Source organism: Sphaeramia orbicularis, chromosome 16 (genome assembly GCF_902148855.1).
Source record: "Sphaeramia orbicularis chromosome 16, fSphaOr1.1, whole genome shotgun sequence".
Taxonomy (NCBI): domain Eukaryota; kingdom Metazoa; phylum Chordata; class Actinopteri; order Kurtiformes; family Apogonidae; genus Sphaeramia; species Sphaeramia orbicularis.
Genome location: NC_043972.1, coordinates 29,319,021 through 29,335,325, shown reverse-complemented (window position 1 = coordinate 29,335,325; position 16,305 = coordinate 29,319,021). Strand labels below are relative to the sequence as shown.

At 36.5% G+C, this 16,305-nt stretch overlaps 1 protein-coding gene across 1 annotated transcript; it reads right to left on the bottom strand.

Moving 5' to 3' along the window:
- Positions 1-712: 712 nt before the first annotated feature.
- On the bottom strand, positions 713-13,203 carry cdcp1a (CUB domain containing protein 1a). Its single transcript, XM_030159198.1, has 9 exons — positions 12,972-13,203; positions 12,075-12,281; positions 11,078-11,440; positions 10,628-10,996; positions 8,820-9,017; positions 5,935-6,306; positions 4,261-4,611; positions 2,310-2,397; positions 713-2,215 (listed from the first exon to the last, which is right to left on the bottom strand). Exons 1-9 carry the CDS (start codon positions 13,039-13,041, stop codon positions 1,792-1,794), a joined length of 2,442 nt encoding a protein of 813 aa, XP_030015058.1. The 5' UTR covers positions 13,042-13,203; the 3' UTR covers positions 713-1,791.
- Positions 13,204-16,305: the final 3,102 nt, after the last annotated feature.

Here is a 16,305-nt window from a genome sequence, read left to right as displayed (position 1 = left end):
GGTGGAATAACAAAAAAAGGCACTCAGGATGTACATCAATGAGAGACTTAGGATGTTGAACATGAAACGTGAACTGGAACAAACTGAACAACAAGTATTTTACTCCTCCATTCCACAGATGGTGGGGGGTGCACTGTGCATGTTCAGATGCCTATGGAAAGGACACGGTCTATTCTCTCAGCACGTTTTGAAATTTTTCCTATTTAGCAAACAGTTGGAATTTTTATGAATATTTTAAATAAATCGTACAATCAGAATGCTCACCACAGACACATCAGGGGCTAAAGGGTTAATTTTTCTGAAGCAACAGTTTAGTGGAAAAGAAAATCAGAATGTTTTCTATTAAGAAAAAAAACAAGTTTGGACTTTACATAACTAAAATGGCTGCAGTAAATAACAATAACCTGAAAATCCCCCTTTTACAGTTTAGTTGCATATGTTTTACTGAGTTATTTCACAAGACAGATTTAGAGGTTCTGAATGATGTGTTTTCAGCCTCCACCCAGACTTCCTGAATCATTCAGACTTAGTTTGGCACTTACAATTACTTTTGTCACTCAAAAAGGAGGTTACATCAGATCAAAATGTTTAGACGTCTCCATGGTTGTTCACAGATGTCAGAGCAGCAGACACACTGTTTTCATCTCAGTCACGTTTACACTTTACACATCCACCAACACAAGAAAGCTGACATTTAAAAACATTTTCTGACAGTTAACACAAACAATATTTTACTTGCTTTAAATATAGATGGGATCTTACACTGACACTGCGTCTCCCTCTGCTGTTCACTTTCTGAACTACATGAGGAAACATTGCAAAGATATTCAGTCTTCATCACAAATTTGATCTTAATACTCAAACTCGTGGAATTTTATCTTATAACATTCATATTGTGATTTCTTCTAAATCACTCGAATGTCAAAAAGAACAAACACATTTGTTAGAAAAATATTTCATGTTTCATAAAACTACCCATTCAAGAAAGATTTTTAAAGATTGAATGTGGTTTGGTACTGGACATTGTTTAATACAGAAAGCGTTCTGACGACACTTTTATAGAAACACCGTGAGCACTGACAACACTGTTAAATTACAGCTCACATAGTCTGTGTTCTAAAATCCACCTGTAATTATTGCTCGAGTTCAGTCCAATAACAGAGAAACGACATGCCACTTATGCCAACTGATGACATACTGTGGACATAAGTGGCTTTAGTGTATATTCTGAAAGTGTGCATATTTTATTTTAATGTCTTAATGCAAATATCAAAGAAACTACACCAGAAAGGGCTAGAAACAGCCTCCAGCAGGTAAAAAGAGAAGTGGTCCATGTACATACAAGCTGGTGCAATCCAATGCAACATCAAGCATCCTGTACTAATGATGCTATAAAAACGCAACATGTTGCAATAGAGGTTGAGTCCTCATTTATATTTACTTAATGATAAAAATGTAAAACTATTATGTAAACAGCACACAAATTCTGTACAAATATCTGCAATGCATATATAAAAAACTCTTTGGTGGCAAAAACAGGCACAAAGTGGGTGGAAAAGTGATGCTCTTAAAAGACACGTACCTTCATCTACAATAAAACACAGTAACAGATCCAGGAAGTTTTGAGCAGGGTTATTTGAAAGGTCTTGGTTTTGGAAAGAAACTACACTTGAGAGAAAAGAGGCGTCTTGTGATGCAGAGCAGCAGGTAATCACACAGATGCCAGGGAATCAATATCTCAAAGTTCAAGTAGGTCGAGTGAAAAGCAGAAATCTGAATCCAATCATCCTCTCAGTTCCCTCCCTCTGGGTCCAGCCGAAGACCCAGACCCGCTCCCTGTTCTTCCTCGCTTTGGTAAATCTCATTGTCCACCATGGGCTTCAAATGGCTCGGAGGTCTGTTGGGAAGCGAAGGAGGCTGTTGTTGGAACTGCTGGTAGGTGCTGACCTCCACGCCATCTGGACCGGAATCCTTGGAGACCAGTGGTTTTTGAGAGTCTGTGTGGCCCGGGTAAGACCGGTAGGCGTCATGCTCTCCGTAGATGCCCATCTCTGCCCCTTTCCTCAACAGATGAGTGTAGACCAGAGAGTCCTCGATGGAAGCGTACACATGAGAATCGTCGTCATCAGATGGTCTGGGGTTGTATCCTGGCAGAAAACTGGTGCCATTGGGATTGTAGATGGACACCTGATGGGCCAGCTTCTTCTTCTTCTTCCTGTTTGACAAGAAAAGAAAAAAGGTTTCAGAGTAACAGACAGCATCTCTGACAAATATTACACAAAAGATTAAAGAACAGTAAATATACTCACCTAATTACGACACAGACCGCTACTAGCACAATAATAAAAATCGCCAACACTGCAGCCACTACACTCACAATGATAGTCAACAGTTGGTCTAAAAGATGAACAAGATAAGAGAACAGACAGAAAATGGTTAATGTCATACAGACCATGAAAAATTACATCTGACACTGATTTACATATGATGAAAACAAGACCATATCCTAAAAATAGAGACATTAAAGTGAGGTGGGTTTGTATGACGTACTTACACAGCAAAAATCTAAATCTTACAAGTGCATTTTTCTCATTTCTTGTCAAAATATCTCATCACATGTAAAATAAGACATAATCACCTAAAGAGTAACTTGTAAGTGAGATATAAGAACTTATTTTTAGACAATAGATCTTGAAAATCTTATTTCAAGAAATCTTACCAAGATAATTTTCACTAGCTCCATTGCTAGATTTTTTTTTTGCTTAATTCAAGATTTTTTTTGCTTCATTCAAGGTTTTTTTTCTCCCTTAATTCAAGATTTTGTGCTTAATTCAAGCAAAAAAATCTGCCAATGGAACAAGCAAAAATTATCTTGGTAAGATTTCTTGAAATAAGATTTTCGAGATCCACTGTCTAAAAATAAGCTCTTACATATCACTTACAAGTTACCCTTTAGATGACTGTGTCTTATTTTAAGAGCGATGAGATATTTTGACTATAAATGAGAAAAATACACTTAGCAATATTTTGATTTTTGCCGTGTAACCATAGACTGTGGTCAGCCTGGTTCCAGTTTGGAGAAGCACACTGGAGGACCAAAAGCTACACATAGAAACTTAAATGGCAACTTTAAGTGTCTACTATAGTTTGAGGATTTTCACCGCTTTACCTCAATACCTGTTTCTGATGGGGAATCCGACCATAACCTCCTGTGTCTGAGGTGAAATTACTGTTTTAGTCATAAAAGTCTGGTCGCTGGTGTCAACTGTAAAGTAGGGAAAATATGCTCCTGAACCAATAATTGACATGATTGGAAACAGAATGAGGCAATGGTTTTTTCAGCTACAGTTTTTCTTCTTCTTTTTTTTTTTTTTAAATAAAAGGAATGTGTTTTCAGTGGACAGCATTTTTGTTTTTTTTAACCCATAAAGACCCACACATCCACCACTGACCCAAAACATCTACTGATGTAAAGTGTTCAATAATTTTAGAGCTACTAATCCTACCAACCCATTTAAATAATTCAGGTAAAATGCAGTTTGTCATCTTTTCGTGGTCATCAAATATGACCCAGTTAGACGTTCAGAGGCTCCGTAGTGAACGTGGAAACACAGTCATCTTCTAAAACAATCGAGTAAAACCCATGGAGTTGGATCAATGACAATGGATGCAGACACTTGGTTTATGTTCAGTTAACGATACCTTAGCTGAAAAAGTCAATTTTTCCTCAGTTTCCTCTGTTTTTAATATAATAACCATCAACTTTGATCTTAACATTAATAAACATCTACATGATCAACAAATTAAATATAGAAAAATAACTGATTTTCACTGGGAAAAAAAGCTAAATTACAGTAGATAATATTATAATAAATGGGGATAAGTCACTTAAGAAAGGTCAAATAGAGAGGAAAATTCATTTAGGAGCTGCCACAGAAATAACACTGGGTCTTTCTGGGTTAAGTAAAGGTGTCAACTCTTGTCCCCTACAGACTACAAACTGGTCCTCAGGAGGATATTGCATACACTGAGTGTTTAGCTACTGCCTCCACCCACAGCTGGACATTGCTTAGCTTCTACTACTTCTTCTAGTGCTAGTGCTCTGGTCTGCTTCTCCAAACAGTGCCATATACTGTAAGTAAGAATACCCTCACTATGAATAAGTACCTCATATGACTCCTGTTTAACAAAGTCCAAACTAAGCCTTTAAATACATCTGGTCCAAACATCAGACACCACACACACACAACCATTTCTTACTCTTCTTCAGGGTGATCTTGGTGAAGACGCTGAAGTCTCCTCTTTCAGGCATACAGTTGGACATATTGAGGTAAAAACTCTCTGAAACAGTAATTTCATTATCCGCCTCCTCATCCTCCCTGCGGCTGTAAAACTCCTCCCGACTGCCAAGTGCCTGCACTTTGATGTTGGTGTGTCGTTTACTGCATTTCGGCTGAGTGAGGTGGGGAAACATTATGTGTGCGTCCATCTTTGGTGGGACATTGACGATCCATGATGCTGTGGATTGAGACTTCATTCCTAAAGGCCAACCAGGAGTCGCCAACAAGAGAGGAGTGTCCTTCCTTGGAGATACGGTGAATATGTACCTTTCTAAATATGTGACAGAGAGAGATTAATGTAGAGGTGTCAAACATGTGGCCTACGGTCCAAAACTGGTCCACCAAAGGGTCCAATCTGGCCCGTGGGATGAATTACACTGAAGATATTAACAAACAAGGGTGTCAAAGGGTGTCATTTTAGTTGAGGGGCCACATACAGCCCAACAAGTATGTCTGATCAGAAAAATACTATCATAATAAGCTATAAATAATGACAACTGCAATTTTTACCCCGTCCCCCTAAGTAAAGGCAAGGTGTATTGTTTTTGGTTTGGTTTGGTTTGTTTCTTTGTTTGTTAACACTCTAGCAGCAAAACTATTGGTTGGCCTCATACCACATTAAGTTTATAGATTGCCAGTGAAGCAGAATAGATCTGGTAACATTTTGGGAAAAGTAGGTTAAAGTTCAAATTTTTAATGTATTTTTAAAGTATCCCCCCCCTCACCCTTTACTTATAATGGGCGAAATTTCACATTTCACAACTACTGGTTGAATTCATACCAAATTGGTTTTATAGATTGGCAGTGACCCAGAATAGATGTCATTACATTTTGGGAAAAGTAAGTTTTCCCTATTTACTTATAATTGGAAAAATTTCAAATGTCTATAAAAAACATCACTTTTATTTCAATTTACATCAAACTTGGTAGAGGGAACTGATATGCTGACATTAGCACACACATAGATACGATGACATCAGCTGGATCGATGCCAAAATAAGCTACAATACGTGCAAGGGGTAGGTTTTGTTGTGCCTGGCACCTCTTGTTTCTCTGTTTTACTGTAAAGAAGTAAAATTACATGAAATCGTTTACATTTATAAACTATCCTTTTACGCAAAATGTGATTAACCTGAAGAAATATCTACAACTTGTGTCTTGTGACTTGTATCTACAACAGTGTCTTAAGAAAAATAAGTGCAGTTTTAATAATATTATACCTGTAACTAAATCTTTTGTGCCTTTGTAGATCTACTGTGATCTGTAAGTTGCAATGTGCATGTGTAAATGATAAGATGAGGCCTAATATTGTTAAAAAAATGTTTTCTTAAATTTCAGACTGTTCATGGTTGACCTTGTTATTCACAGTTTTTTAAAGGATACTTTTACTTGTAAATATTTTCAGAATGTAATTTTACATTTTTCAAAAGTTTGGAGTTGACATTATTTATAGATTGTTATGCTATTATTTTACTGGTCCAGCTCACTTGATATCAGATTGGGGTGTACTGGGGCCCTTTGACACCCATGAATTAATGTCACTTATAAACAGGAATTAAATAAAGGCTGATCATCAGTCTGAGCTGTCATTTACCTGATATCTCGTTTTTTATACAGGCGTACAGCAGAGGCTTCGTCAACATCTTGAGTGCTCCACTCTTCATACAAGAGAGGCTGACGGACATGTTGGTGTGGATTTGGACTTTCTGTATGGCTCCCTGACGGCAGAAGTTTCCAATAGTCGTGCCATCATCCTCAGCCAGTTTGACAACGATGCTGTCATTGCAGGACTGTCCAGGTAGAGACTGTCTGAGGCCCGCAGTGAGAGAACTGAACTCAACGGTGCCATCCTGAGGAAACGTGAAGGTCCAGGTCACTCTGGTCAGAGAGGCCAGGAGGCAGGAAGGCAGCTGCGGCACCGACAGCTGGATGTTACCCTTTGGACAGTCTTTGAGTTTATAACACTCTAAGGAATGTGTAATTTAAAAAAAAAGGGTGTTAGTATGTGAAATTACAATAATATTTCTCCTACATTAAATAAAACAAGATACAGTTATAGCTTATACCAACTAATTCTGACTAAATTAAGACCTCTACTACAAGAAACAAGAAAAAAACAACTGCTGCTCACCTTCTTGCATCTCTTAACTTTAGTACAATAGCACTAACTTCTTAACCCTTCATAAAGCCAAACATCATATTCAAGGTAAGTGAAGCAAGATTATGTATGGAAGCTATTTTCCAGTTGGTTTAAGAGTTACTATTTCTTCAGTCCACTTGTAACTCATCTATAGGTGTGCATCAGTCACAAAAACCAAAGATGATATAACCAAAGGAGGTACTTGGCCACCCCACCACTAATAAATGTTTAATTTTAGTTTAGTTACAATGATATTTAGAAAAAAAACAGAAAAAAACGAAATGTGTGTTCACTAAAAGATGTTCTTTTTCATTTTAGATTAAATCAGGTGGCATCGTAACTTGTGAGTTCATGTATAAGATGTTAAAGCTCATACCACAAAATAAGAGTTTAGTGTTCATGGACCTGAGCCACTTCTCCCACAGGACTTCACTGAAATGAAACAGCCTCTGGTCTCAGTTCGAAGAGCATAAGACAAAAATCTGTTTCCATCTAAAGCCTGGAATCTTCCCATTTATTTAGACCATGTTTGGTTAAGGTAACCAGTGACACCAGCTCATTTATGGTTCAGTAATGTTGTGAAACAAGAAGGTGGACAGTTGGCCTTTTAACAGAGGGCTGTGTTCTGTAATGTTGGCAAAACTACAAAAATACTAACTGACATTACTTAAAAAAAGTAGATCAAACTATGTGGTCAAATTCATAACATATACGTGACACACAAATATAAGAAAAAATATGGAACTAACATTTAGTAGAAAGAATATCACTCATTTCAGTTAATAAGCATTTCAAATATTGGTGTGATTCTTTCTAAGGCTCCATTCATTCATTACACTAAGGTGAAAAGGTTGACAGTGTCTGTATGAAAGAAGTAATATTCCTTTCCTCCTGCAGCCCCAGTTTTTTCTTTCAAGTTCCAGTAGTTAATACACAAAAGAAGGCAAAGAAAATAGTTGAACTGTCAGCATCTACAGTCATGGCCAAAGTTTTGACAGTCACACATGAGATTTATTTGCCAGTAGAAGATTCTAAAAGTCATGGAAAACAGCCAAAAAAAAAAAAAAAATGATGCGGCAAAGCTTGTGAAAACAAAATTTGTTTCACTGCTAAAATGTTTGTCCATGACTGCTGAGCAAAATGTAGCTCTACTAGTTTAACAACATGTAGTTCACTACTCCCACACACAGAGGACATGTGTATGTCCACTAAAACACATAAGAAAAGGACATTGTTGCAGCTTTAAACTTTTGTTTTACAGATTATAAAAATAATGTGCTGTGCACTTTTAATACCCCTCAGCAAAATATAGTGTAAGATTCTGTTGAAAGTTACTGCCCTATAAATTAGATTAGATTGTCTTTGTGTAAAATTTATTACACACATATTTATATTTGAAAGTACTCAAATATCATAACTGCACAAGGCCATTTGACCTTGGAAAAAGTATTTCAAGGTGACCTATTTTCAGTAGGCTTCTGCTCCATGCCAAGATGCATCCACAGCATAAATTTGGTACAGATATCTCAATGCATTCTTATGTCATTGAATGGACAGACAGCCGGACGGACAGAGAGACAGATGAAACAATTACAATACCCCTTCGGCCAGAAGATGGCCGAGGAGTAAAAACCCATCACAGAAATAGCTGAGATGCAGGGTAACAAAACAATCTTCAGTTGGTACATGAATTTCATTTTCTTTAATTTAATAAATAAAATGTAATCTGTCTATGGAGCTATTAAGACTTAATGATCTCTTAGAGGTTTTTCTTAACTGATTGGGATTGTGAGCATCAAATACAGTTATAAATCAGTTATCTATTTTTACCCCGCCCTCTGAAGGGGAGGCAAGGGGTATTGTTTTTGGTTTGGTTTGTTTGTTTGTTTTTTTATTAAATTATCGGTTGAATTCACACCAAATTTGGTTTATTCATTGCCAACGACCCAGAACAGATCTGATTACATTTTGGGAAAAGTAGGTCAAAGTTCAAAATTCTTTTCATGAATTTTCTAAATCTTTTCTTTTCTTCCCCCCATTTACTTATAATAGGCAAAATTTCAAATGTCTATAAAAACATCAATTTTGTTTCAATTTACTTCAAGCTTGGCACATATATAGACACAACTGATATGCTAACGTCATCACACACAAAGACTTCATGACATCAACTGGATTGATGCCAAAATAAGTTACAATACATGTGTGGGGCGGGGTTTGTTGTGCCTGGCACCACTTGTTTCTCTGTTGTTTGGAATTCTCAGCCGTTTTGAAAAATTCCCCTCTAACTGTCAAGGAAAGTTACACTGATGTTCAAATGACTCAAAACTGTGATTTACCTATGACTCTCATGGCGGTGACTTGTATGTCTTCAGGGAGGCAGTCCTGGAAAGACAGCTGTGTTTCACTGTTAGGTAGGACTGTGATGTTATCTTTTATCGCTGAGATCTGCTTCATCTCACAACCGGATGCAGATTTCAGCTTCTCAATCTGAAGAGACAGGCCCGGTGTTTTTCTCAAATCGACTCTACAGGGATCTACAGGAGATAATAAGAGTAAAACACACACATTTCTAGATTATCTACTAATCAAACGTGGGTGAAAATACATCTAACTCGAGGTCACTTCTTTTAAAGACACGTCAAACAGGAATCAGGATGTGTCTGATGAGTAAATCACTGAGGGGAGCATTTCCCGGAATTTGTTCATTCATGTTATTCATGACTCAAGTCTTACGCAATCTCAAAGCTCCCCAAACCAAAAGACGCAAGGGCCAAACAGAGGTTGAGAGGCTATTGATTCAATTTTCAGTCACACTAGAGTTGCCTCAAAAAAATAAAAATAAAATAAAAAAACAAATCACACCTCGAATTGATGAAATGTGCTTTGGTTGCAACATGAGAGGAAACATAAACATTCATTGTCTAATTCCAAACCTGCTACAACATGTTAAGGACATCATTTATCTGCTTCTACCACACTCTTTCAGAAGGTTAGTAGCTAACTTTGAGTCTTATTTTTACTGTTTTAGTATACACAATAAATATATGGCCCTGAATGTACTTAATGGGTCAACCAGTACAGCAAGTCTGTCCTATTATTTTTTGGTTGTTTTCTGCAACAACAGCCTTAAAGGCACAGCAAAACTGAAAGACACAACAGAGTCAGGTGATACTTCTGTGGGGATGATCTTACACGAAAACTGAAATAATCTGATTCTTTGTTAACAGAAAAATATTAATTAGAGCAGCTTTAGATGAAATATGAATCAATGTCTTAATGGTAAATCAGAACTTAAAGTGAGTTTTAATGCCTGGATAAAAATGTCATCACTAAAATTAGCTATTATACTTTTTTTTTTTTTTAAATTTAAGAGTCAGATTAATAGGATTTGAAGATACACTTGTGTTGATCATCATCTAAAATATGACAAAAGGATTGAAATTTTTACTGCAAATGTACGTGGCGTCTCCAGATTTGACCCAATTTCTATATCTCCAAGCCATTTTGGACACACATAGACACCTCAAGAAAACTGTGATGCCAAATACACTAATCCAGTGTTTTTCAACCTTGGGGTCACCTGAAATTTCTAGTAATTGTTAAAATTACTAATAAAAAATATTTTTTAATCAGTCAATATATATTTCATTATAATTAAAACACCACACACTTTTCCTATAACAATCAAGTTCAAATAAAATGCAGGATATAATATCTGAAGGGCACATCTTCATTGACTTGATCATGTGACCACATGCGTTACTACGTTTCAACCTGCCCGGACACAGTTGCAGTCAGAAAACCAGACTGAACAGAAAATGAAAAGATTCTTCGCCTGCCTGGCCCCACTAAGACATCTCCAAGAGAAACTGAGAAGCAGACATCCAAAAGGTGCATTATATACATTATATAGCCTAAATGTGGTCTAAAATTAACATTTATTTGCAACATAGTATAGCAAACAATTACATGATTAAAAACAAATTAATTTTAGCAAAAAAATGTGTCTGTTTTGAATGTCTGGGGTCACCAGAAATGTGATGTTAAAATGGGGTCACGAGCCAAAAAAGATTAGGAACCACTGCACTAATCCAAAATTCACTTTACAACTAAATTATGATATAATTTCAGATAATGAACCAACCTGTTGAAGTTGTCTTCGTAGCCGACAGTTTGATGGCAAAAGACAGTCCAGGAGACCCGGCCCGGCTCCTGTCCATCTTACAGTTCCTCAGCATCATACTGAACGTGCCCTGACTCTGGACGGGCTGGTTCTGGTTCAGCATGACCACCACTGCCGCTCGTCCTACGCCGTGATACTCCATCGCGGTTTCCTTGTACAAACACCGCGGCTGTGTGAGATTAAGGAACTGCACGGATGTTTGGTGTTTGGCCGGGACCTTGATGTGCCAATCCATTACGTCGTCATCGGGAAAACTGTCTGGGTAGTTTGGGGTGAGCAACTCTAGGCCGGACCCCCCTTGTGGTAATGTGAGTGAAATCCTGGCAAGAGCTGTGAGAGACAAATACAGTCAAATATCAAATAACTAAAAACAGAGAAAAGATTCAGATGTCAAAACTTATACCAACTCACTTTTGATTTCATCCCCGACGGATACACTAAACTGTCCACTCTGCAGCTTCTGACCTGCAGGGATTTCCAGAGAAAAGCTGCTCTGTCTGAGTATCTGAACATCAGTGATAGCACCCGTCCTGCAGTATTTCCCCATGTCTATGCTCTCTGTTGTCCGAAAGGCTTTGAGTGTGTACGCATGTTTGTCCGGACATTCCTGAGACGGGTTAATCTGTCTCAGACCTGTGTTGGTAAAGTCTATTTTTAAGGATTTAGGCGCTGTAGCTTTCAGGTTCCAGGTGAACTTGCGGTTGAAATTCAGCAATGGAGGAGAGCTGGAGTCAGTCAGGATGATGTTGCCGTTGCATGACTTTACAGTGCATTCTGGGAAGAGACATTTAGCAAATTACCACAAAACAAAAGACAAGTTTGTAAAGAAGTCAATCAGATACAGGGTAGGGAAGCAAAATTTACAATGAACATTTAGTTGTTTTTTCTCAGCAGGCACTATGTCAATTGTTTTGAAACCAAACATATATTGATGTCATAATCATACCTAACACTATTATCCATACCTTTTCAGAAACTTTTGCCCATATGAGTAATCAGGAAAGCAAACGTCAAAGAGTGTGTGATTTGCTGAATGCACTCGTCACACCAAAGGAGATTTCAAAAATAGTTGGAGTGTCCATAAAGACTGTTTATAATATAAAGAAGAGAATGACTATGAGCAAAACTATTATGAGAAAGTCTGGAAGATACTATTAAAGAAGAATGGGAGAAGTTGTCACCCGAATATTTGAGGAACACTTGCGCAAGTTTCAGGAAGCGTGTGAAGGCAGTTATTGAGAAAGAAGGAGGACACATAGAATAAAAACATTTTCTATTATGTAAATTTGCTTGTGGCAAATAAATTCTCATGACTTTCAATAAACTAATTGGTCATACACTGTCTTTCAATCCCTGCCTCAAAATATTGTAAATTTTGCTTCCCCACCCTGTACAGTTACTGACTTACCAATATTTCGCACAATTTCAACGTCAAACACCTCTTGACGTTTGGAGCATTCCAGCTCCACAGAGACAGGAGCGCTGTCTCTTAATACCAGAGACGCTTCACATTGTCGTTTGCGTCCAGTCACGGTGCACACTTTACACTCTGAGCTGGTTCTGCTGATGGTGAGAGTGGTGCCTCGGTCTGGAGTGATGGTCAGCTTCTCAACTCCTGGAGAAAAGAGAAAACCACAACTTTGATGGGGAGCGAATACAGCAATGTGGAGCAAATTTAGATCAGATATGTGCTTGAATCGATTGTTAACTCAGTCAATATGACTAAGTGCTTTGAAAACTGAGGCGGACAGCTTGGCTTTACTCCTTCTATGACTAAGCAGGCCTGTGCTGAGCAAACACTGCCATGTTCACATACAACAGCACCTCAAGCGCTGCTCCAAAAAAACTCTCTATTGTCTCACATATCCTTCACGCTGTATTCACCCCCTTTCTATGTGTGACATGTGGGTATAGGTTTGTCAAATGAACCAAACAGACAACAAACAAAGGACACAGACACACAGTTAGAGGCTGTTGGATAGTGTGGTATAAACATGACAATACAACTCATAATGAGGCTCCATAATGAGGATACAGGATTGTTTTCTGTCCCTTTGGCCTTATTTTGATCCAGACAAATAATTTAATTCTAACTATCCAACCACAGCCATTTTACACCTTCATAATAATAATAATAATAATAATAATAATAATAATAATAATAATAATAATAATAATATCTTACAATTACAATAAGTGGCTTAAATGTTGATTAGTCTCAGATTTTCTGTACTAAAATAAAAAAGCACATTTTCCACATTCTCAGCATTTGGCAGTAAATGGTTAATGATTAACCTTGGCTTACCTGACACACTGAAGACCACAAACGTAAGAAGGAAAATCTGTGGAAAGCCTCTGTTTGTTGTTAAGGACATGCTCTCCTTTAGTTTCACTCTAAGACTCGGATCCTGTGGGAAATCAGTGCAGATTTGCGCATATTTCACGTCTTCTTGTCGAAAGATACGAAACTTCTCGAGTCACGTCACTTTTCTTCCTGTTTATGTGAAGCTGAGCTCGGACTGATCCACTTCCTGCAGTGTGACAGCACCCACGGAGCTTAAATGCCAGGTGAAGGAAAGGCGTGGTCAGGTCGGCCATTTTGGAAAGTACAAACCTGAGGTGGATTATTTATCAGCTGAAAATCTGTAAAGGTAATATCCTCCTGAGACTCAGAAATGCATTTTGGTCCTCTGTAGTGGACAAGAGTATCACAGCTATATATATATATATATACATATATATATATATATATATATATATATATATATATATATATATATATATATATATATATATATATATATATATATATATATATAAAAGTCCACTGAAAAGGACATTACATATATAATTTTTTTTAATTTATCTGAAAAAAACTTTGCATCATGCTGTTTCCAATTTAGGGAATTATTTAACCCTTTCATGCATGATGTCCACATTTGTGGACACATAGTTTAAGATCACTTTCCAAAGGGTTATAAAGGTAATATTCTCCAAACCACATGGGGCAGTCTGTATAGACCCTAAGCAATACAATGAAAAAAAAAAGTATCATCTTAGTTTTAGAATTTGGACGTTCTGTGATCTCATAAAGTTAACCTCCTAAGACCCATCTATGGGTTTACTGTCCGTTTGTGGACAAGAGTTTCACAGCTTTAAAAACAAACAAACAAAAAACTGTCCACCACAAAAGAAATTCCATTAAAAAAAAATAAAAAAAAAAAAGCATCTGAAAAATCTGTTGCATCATAATATTTCCAATATAGGCAATTATTCAATTAAAAAAAAAAAAAAAAGCCAAAACGTGTATATTTTTATATTTCTGTGTGTCAGGAGGTTAAAAATCCTCGGAATAAAACTGTGTTTAAAAAAAAATGGATTTCAACTTTAGCCTAATTTAGAGTAATAAGATCAATCTAAAAAAAACATCTAGATACTTTTTTCATAATTCATGCATGAAAGGGTTAATGTAAATTGTAAAATGTTTACTTACTGGGTAACAGAAGGTCAGTAGTCTTTTACTGCAGATACAGAAAAACATTTTGCCTCTGAAAAAGTCACAAAAGTGTATGATCATTTAGAAATAGTGCCTTACTAATTAAATATTTTCACCATAAAGCACACAGCCTAGAAAAATAAGCTTCCATTTACAAGAAATAATCACATTAACGTATGATTATTCGTTGTACAGTGAATTTAAAAAATAAATAAAAAAATAAAAAAATCAGGTAATAAATTAATTGTTGATTAACCTCCAGATAATTAATCTATTACACTGCATGAATGAATGACATTTACTTCTCCTCCATTCATTTCCTGTTGGCAGAATGTGAATGTTTCTTGACAAAGTGGTCAGTCAGAGCGGCAGGAGGTAAAACAGTTTCCCTGATAACTCAGACTGCAAAACATCTGTCAACCAGCAGGAGACTTGGATGATATGTAAGTTACACTAACACATTAGTTCTGTGGAATTAAACATGGCATTTCCTTTAGTTTTGAGGGACAGAGTCGACCCAAACTGTTCAAGTGAAATCATCAGATAAAACTGTGCTTTATGTACCAGTAGAGTTTTTCATTCCACATTTTTTTCCTGCACTATAATAGGTTTTTACAAATGAAATTTCTCAGCACCGGCCACAAAACCCTTTGTTCCCATAAGACAGAGGAGAAGTTAACATTTTTATTAAGCATAATAAAATGAGCCAGTATGTTTTGAGCTAATACTGTCATAAAAAGATGGTTTTTGCAGTTATTCAGTGCTGTATAATAGTCTTTGGCTGCCTTTAGCTTTGTTACTTTTGCAGGAAATGTAATGAGCATGCATATTTCTTAGCCTCTTTATGATGGTACTACAAGAAAATTCAGTCAATAGTATTCAAATACAAAAAAAATCTGAACTAAAGGTCTTTTATAAGTAAAACTTCATATTCAGTATGACTTCCATTGGATTTAGGACGTTTTTAACTCTCTTTTATCAACTGCCTTGAGGTTTTGTTGATATAATCTTGTGTTGTATTGTTACAATTGATACAACTGGTCTTTTATTCTATGTCAGATGATCCAGCGTAGCTTCTATAATATTTATATTTGTTCTGAAATGGTTTTTGTTTTGCAGTGCTGTCAACATAGATCTTCCTGTCTATTCCACTTGGCCAAATATTGATAAGGAGGCTAAAAATCCATATGTATGGTCATTATAACGTCGCTAAACAATCAAACCTAATCACGGCCTAATACTTTTGCACAGTTGTGAATATGATTCTAAATGTTTTAGCTCAAAATCATCACATCATTTCCTAAAAGCTTCAATCAGCTGATAGTATTTTAGTCTCAGAAACCTCCAACTTTGACTCATAAATGAGATGCAGTTTGATTTCGTCTGCAGAGAAGAGGTCAGACAGGATCTGAAATAGCCTATAACCAATTTTATTTTCAATGAAACTGTTATAACATTAATACAAAGAACCACGTATATCGAACTTGACATTATAAATCTAACAATATAAATATTGAAACCCTCTGTATGTCAATCATAAACAACCACTCAGTTTTCAGAATGTATAGGAAAAAACTATTACATGTACTTTGACTAGATATTAGTTTTGGCTAAATATGTGACACTGGCACATTTTAAAGTTCAGTTCTTAGTTAAAAAATCCTACACAGAAGATAAGGCAAAATGTTCTAGAAAGATTAAAAACTATACAAACACTGTTTAGAGAGAAAAGTGTGCACAGTTTACACGTACATAATCTATAGGAAGGCCTACAGGGGTATACAAAAACACATGTGTTGGTCCCATTAAAGTATATTGGCTAGTATAATCCTTTAAACCAGGGGTGTCAAACATAAGGCCCGCAGGACAAAACCGGTCCAAAGCCAAAGATCTCAATCTGGCCTGTGGGATGAATTTGCGAAGTGCAAAAATGACACTGAAAATATTAACAGTCAAGGGTGTCAAACTCATTTTAGTCCCAAACTCCAGTCTCCAAAATTTTAACAATATTATGCCTGTTAGTAAATATTTTGTGCATTTGTAGATCCACTGTGATCTGTAATGCACATGTAGCCTATAAATGATAACTTCAGGTATAATATTGTTAATATTGCACTTATTTTTCGTGATAAATTTCAGGTTA

Bases quoted from the DNA above. Each gene is read 5' to 3' on its own strand.
- cdcp1a (XM_030159198.1), bottom strand. From the start codon at position 13,041: ATGTCCTTAACAACAAACAGAGGCTTTCCACAGATTTTCCTTCTTACG. The intron at 12,282-12,971 runs GTAAGCCAAGGT...TCTTTTCTCCAG, and splicing joins TGTGGTCTTCAGTGTGTCAG to GAGTTGAGAAGCTGACCATC. The intron at 2,398-4,260 runs GTAAGAAATGGT...TTCATCTTTTAG, and splicing joins CAAGATCACCCTGAAGAAGA to ACCAACTGTTGACTATCATT.